Source organism: Sminthopsis crassicaudata, chromosome 6 (assembly GCF_048593235.1).
Source record: "Sminthopsis crassicaudata isolate SCR6 chromosome 6, ASM4859323v1, whole genome shotgun sequence".
Taxonomy (NCBI): domain Eukaryota; kingdom Metazoa; phylum Chordata; class Mammalia; order Dasyuromorphia; family Dasyuridae; genus Sminthopsis; species Sminthopsis crassicaudata.
This window is the reverse complement of record NC_133622.1, coordinates 252,653,985-252,659,126: the sequence shown is the minus strand read 5'-3', so window position 1 is coordinate 252,659,126 and position 5,142 is coordinate 252,653,985. Positions and strand designations below refer to the sequence as shown.

Here is a 5,142-nt window from a genome sequence, read left to right as displayed (position 1 = left end):
CCCTTCCCCCTCCCCACCCCAAAGCCCCTGGGCAGATCCCCCAACGTTTCTGCATCCCTAGAGGGCAGATTTTGGCGCTGTTAGCGAGGAGCCAGTCAGCAATCGGTCCTTGTGATTTAGCGCTGAGTCCCGTTTCAGAGTTGGGGGGGGGGCAGGGAACGCCCCCAGCTCCCCCAGCCCCCTTCTGGGCCCTAGGAGCGTTTTTCTGACCTAGACTGCATTTATGTGGCACCTACTATGTGCCAGGCACTGGGTGCCGCTCTTTAGCTTTTGTCTCTTCAGTTCCCATTTTCCAGCTAAGGAAACTGAGGCAGACGCAGGTGATTTCTCACACAGGCAGGAAGTGGCTGAGGTGCTGCTTGAACTTGGGTCTCCCTAAATTGGGACAAATCTGTCAGAAACGCAGCTGATCCTCCAGGGCTTCCCCGGGCACTGGGGGAGGGGTGGTCGGCCATAATCCCCTGCTGGGGATCTCTGAGGATCCCCTGCCCCTCTTCTTGGCCTTGTGCACGTGCGGGGCCCCACCTGACACACGGGGGCTGCAGCAGCCTCTCCCCTTGTCCCCCCCTTCCCCTCATGTGGCAAGTCCCCCGAGGTCAGGGAGGTCTCCCAGCTTCTTTCCTCAGGGTCCCATTTCTGGAGCTGCCAGCCCACCCAGCTGTGGTGACGGGTAATAACTGCCCCCAGCGGCTCTGCCCCGTCCTTTGGCCAGAGTGGGATCAGAGGCCCCCTCTGTGAAGTTGTTTGTGGGCAGCTGGGGGGGGGGGGGAGAGCGCCCTTGGGCAGCTGAGCCCGCCATCCCCCAGTGTCTGGGTTGCTGACCACCTTTGGCTTGCCCTCTGCCCGCCCCCCCCTTCTGGGCCTCTTGTCTCCCCTGAAGTCCTGGCTAGTTCCTATTGCCCCAAGAGGACCTTCTCGGTGCCCCTGGATCCCGGGGCCTTCCCTCCTGGCTATAGCTTGTGTGTGTGCCCCCTGAGCCAGGATTTGTCTCTTAGATCTGGTGCCTGGCATGTAGTGGGTGCTTGTTGAGTGGTGGGTTCCCCCTTGAGGGTCTGGCCTGGTCTGTGCTTCCAGAACTTTCCCAAGTGCCCCCCCCCCCTTGCTGCTTCCACACACCATTGCCTGCCCTCATCTGTGACTTAAAGGCAGGGCCCTCAGCAGCCCCCACAGTGAGAACTGGTATCACTGCAGCAGCAATCCCACTGGCTCTCACAACCAGCCTGGGAGCCAGGCGCGGGCACTCCTCCTTGTGGCTGAGGGAGCTGACTGCCCGGTGCGGGTCCCACAGCCAACAAGTGTCCAAGGCTGCCTTTGCCCCTGGCCCTGAAGCAGGCCAGATGGAACGGATTCTTTGAATACGGCCATGGGGGCCCAGCCCTGTCCACCCCGGGCTGGCCCCAAGGCCCCTCGGCCTCCCTCAGCTTGTCTGCGTCCGCCATCCCTCCGGCGCCCAGGCCGAGGCAGGCCCAGCGGGTCCACTCCCCATCCTCTCCAGGCCCCCTTCCCGGTCCGTCATGTCCTAGGCTCTGTGAGGGCAGGCCCCACTAGCTCGGCCTCGGTTCCCAGGACCAGAGGGGAGACCCAACCAGGATTTGGGATGTGTTCTGTGGCCGGCGCGCCCGCCGCTGCCTCCCTTCGGGGCCACCTCCTCACTCCCTCACCCTCAGGGCTGCCCTGCCCCATCCTCCATGATGTTTAAGCAGGGCTGCCTCACCAGGCCGGTGCCCCTACCCCGGGCTGACCCTGCTGAGCTGAGGGCTTGCTGCCCCGCCCCCAGGCCTCTCCCACCTTCTTAAATGAGGTTTCCTGGGCATGCGGTGGGGGCAGGCCTGCAGGACCTCCACTAGGGGAGGGTGCCCTCCCCTGAGAGTGAGGCTCAGAAGGACCCTGGAACAGACCCCTCCCCCACCTTGGTCTGGCCAGCACCCCTCAGCAACCCCCAGAACAGGGCGGTGGGGGCTGGTGCGACGTGCCAAATGAGACGCCCAGCACCCGTTTCTAGGCTTTATTTTGGGGGCCGGGGGAAGGGCCCTTGGCCAGAGGGGGCGAGGAAGAGGCCGGGGCTCCGGCCTCACCGGTACAGGAAGTCGGCCTGGATGTTGGCGGCGATCTCGGCCTCCCACTTGTCCCCGTTGTTGAGAAGTTTCTCCTTGTTGTAAAGCAGCTCCTCGTGGGTCTCCGTGGAGAATTCGAAGTTGGGGCCCTGGGTGGGGGTGGGGAACCGTGAAGCCCTGGGGTGCCTCTCCCTCCAAGGACTCCCACGCAGGCCCTCAGTGCCCAACCCCGGTGTCACCCGCCCCCGCTGACCTCCACGATGGCGTCCACGGGGCAGGCCTCCTGGCAGAAGCCGCAGTAGATGCACTTGGTCATGTCGATGTCGTAGCGGGTGGTCCTCCGGCTGCCGTCCGCCCTGGGCTCGGCCTCGATGGTGATCGCCTGCGGAAGGAGCGGCTGAGCGGCGGAGCCCCCCCCCCCCATCCCCGCGGGGCCCCAGGTGCCGCTGCCTCACCTGGGCCGGGCACACGGCCTCGCAGAGCTTGCAGGCGATGCACCGCTCCTCCCCCGACGGGTAGCGCCTCAAGGCGTGCTCCCCCCGGAAGCGGGGGCTCAGGGGGCCCTTCTCAAAGGGGTAGTTGATGGTGGCGGGCTCCCGGAAGAGGTAACTCAGCGTCATCCCCAAACCTAGGACAAGGGAGAGGGTCCCCGTGGGCATCTGCCTTGCTCCTGACCCCCGGCCCCCCGGCCCCCCTCCCTGGCCCCCCGCGCACCTCGGATGAGCTCGGTCCACAGCAGGGTCTGCGCGGCGCGGTCGGTCACGGACTTCATGTCCATGGGGGGCTCCTTCAAGTTCACGTACTCTGGAAAGAAGGCGTGTCAGCTGGGCGGGGCCGTCAGGAGCCGAGCCCCTCCCCCCTGTGAGGGGCCCAGATAAAGAACAGCCGAGCGAGGGCGTGTTCTGTGCACTGGGGACCGGACCGGCCAAAGCTGACGGCAAAGCGGGCTCTCTGAGCATCCGCCACCTCCCCTCCCTGCCCAGGGCGCCGTGGGCTGGGTCAGAGGTCAGAAGACCACCCTCACCGGGGATACTCACTGTAGGAGGAGGAGGGGGCGCTGCAGTGCAGACCTCTGGCCAGGCCTGGAAGAAGAGGCAGAGGGTCACTGTGGCCCAGGGGCAAAGCCTCCCACCCGCCCCCTGCGCCCAGTGGGGCTGGCCTACCTGCAGCGGCCACCCGGGAAAGCGCCCGCAGCACAGCCATGTTCGGGGAGCTCATCTGGGAAGAGGAGAGGAGCGAGGGTCACCGGGGGTTCAGGGGTCCCCTGGAGCCCTCGTCCATTCACTCATTCGTTCATTTCTTCAGGGTCATTCATTCACTCACGTGCTGATTCCTTCTCACTCACTCGTGCTTTCATTCGTTCATTCATTTCTTCACGCCCTCATTCACTGATTTCTTTACTTTTTTGTTCGCTTCTCAGACCACCACTCACCACTAGTTCCGCTACACTCCCCCTCCCTCCCCTCGGGGCCGTCAGGACTAGAAACCCCTCCCCATTTCTGGAAGACTCTGGAGATACCCGCCCCCCCCCCCCCCCCCCCCGCTCCCGCGGTGCGTCCCCGGTGTGTCCGGCAGAGCCAGGGGAGGGGGGAGGGGTCCCGAGAACCGGGGGCAGGTCGGGGGCCCGGCTCCGGCTCGTGACCTTGGACGGGTCCCTTTCCAGTTCTCCGGAACCGAACCTTGTCAGCTGGGCTGAAATGCGGGGGGAGGGGCGGGAAGTTGGAAAGGGGAGGGAGCTGAGGAACCTCTTCTTGACCCTCGACCTCTGACCTCAGGCCGGGCCTCCGCCCCCCCAGCCCGACAGCGCGCAAGGCGCATGCGCACTGCCAGGGTGACCCTCATGCTTGCATCCCGAAGGACGGCAGGAGCGACCTCTTGCGCGGTCCAGTCGGAGCTAGAATGCCCGGCCTGGCCTGGCCCGACCCAGCCCCGGAGCCGCGCTGTTTTCTCCCTTTCATCTCTGCCAGCTGAAATTGCGAACCCACCTGGAAGAAGCGCCGGCGCCGCCGCCGCCGCTGCTGAACCTCAAAGCCGGGTCTGTCACTTGGGGGCGGGGGCCGCCGTCACCGCCTGACAGCTTCCATTGGGTCGCTGGCTTGTCATTTCAGGATCGCAGGGTGGAAATGAAAAACCTTGATTGGTCGAGACGCAAGAGGCGGGATCGTAACCTTGATTCCGCGAATGATTGGCCAAATTCGGGGTCTCGCAGGAAGTCAAGCTGGGCGCCGCCATGCTTGTCCAGAAGACCCAATGAGCAAAGACGTCGTCGTCACGTGCCAGAGCGGGGAACGCCGGGTGTCAGGTGTTTAGCATCTCGTGGGAGGGGCGTGAGGGCGCGGTCACGTGAGTGACCCAATTTCCTGGTCCATAAAGTGGGCGCTGCCGCTCACCTTACAGAGTGACTTAGTCCCTGCGCCTGGGTCGTGGCGGGGCTACGGATTCTGTGCGCAAGTCGGGGTCAGAGCAGTCCGGACTCGCGGTGCCGGCACCTGCCTATGATCCTTCCGCGCCCCGCCCCTCCCCCGGGGCCCTCTGCGCTGCCGAGCCCCGCCTGGCCCCGGAATGGCCTCAGTGGGAAGCTTCCTATGGTGACCCCGGTGGGGTTTTCCTGGCAGAGATGCCGGAGTGCTCGGCCACGGCCTTCTCCGGCCATTTACTGAGGAAGACACTGAGGCGGGGGGTGGGGTTACCCGGCTAGCAGGTGCAGAGGCTGGATTTGAACTCCGTGCAGGGCGGGGGGAGGGGGCATGCCTGGAAGACCCCCAGGAGGCTGAGGGAAAGGGAGGGGTCTTTGCCCCTGGAACAGTCGGGGGAGAGAAGCTGGATACCCGAAGAAGCTGCACCCGGAAGCTTTGGACACGGGAAGAGGGACCTCGGAGGACGGGTTGTGCCGGCCCTGGGCAGGAATTGGGGCTGCCCGCGGGCTCTGAGGGGGACCGAGCCAAACACTCCCCTCCCATAACGGCGCCTGCGCCCCGAGCGGGAAGGAGCCGGCAAGGTTCCCTCAGTCCGGCCGGCCCTGGTCCCTCCCGAGAGGCACCGCGCTCTCGGCCGGGCTCAGGCCCCGCTCAGTGATCAGAGGCCTGGG

The 5,142-nt window shown here is 65.4% G+C and overlaps 1 protein-coding gene across 3 annotated transcripts; it reads right to left on the bottom strand.

The window, feature by feature from the left end:
• Positions 1-1,991: 1,991 nt before the first annotated feature.
• Positions 1,992-4,178, bottom strand: NDUFS8 (NADH:ubiquinone oxidoreductase core subunit S8). Of its 3 annotated transcripts, none has more exons than XM_074275154.1 (7): positions 4,040-4,178; positions 3,218-3,272; positions 3,092-3,136; positions 2,769-2,858; positions 2,510-2,682; positions 2,308-2,436; positions 1,992-2,203 (listed from the first exon to the last, which is right to left on the bottom strand). In XM_074275154.1, the coding sequence occupies exons 2-7, from the start codon at positions 3,270-3,272 to the stop codon at positions 2,072-2,074; spliced, it is 624 nt and encodes a 207-aa protein (XP_074131255.1). In that variant the 5' UTR covers positions 4,040-4,178; the 3' UTR covers positions 1,992-2,071. The 3 variants fall into 3 exon arrangements, with proteins under 3 accessions (XP_074131255.1, XP_074131256.1, XP_074131257.1); XM_074275155.1 differs by lacking the exon at positions 4,040-4,178 and adding an exon at positions 3,734-3,791; XM_074275156.1 differs by lacking the exon at positions 4,040-4,178 and adding an exon at positions 3,697-3,761.
• Positions 4,179-5,142: the final 964 nt, after the last annotated feature.

What these genes read in the sequence shown, in the direction of transcription:
- NDUFS8 (XM_074275154.1), bottom strand. Translation starts at nt 3,272, where the DNA reads ATGAGCTCCCCGAACATGGCTGTGCTGCGGGCGCTTTCCCGGGTGGCC. An exon ending in CGCCCCCTCCTCCTCCTACA is followed by an intron (nt 2,859 to 3,091) that starts GTGAGTATCCCC and finishes CCTTCTTTCCAG; the next exon opens with AGTACGTGAACTTGAAGGAG. An exon ending in AGGCCGTGTGCCCGGCCCAG is followed by an intron (nt 2,437 to 2,509) that starts GTGAGGCAGCGG and finishes CTCCTTCCGCAG; the next exon opens with GCGATCACCATCGAGGCCGA.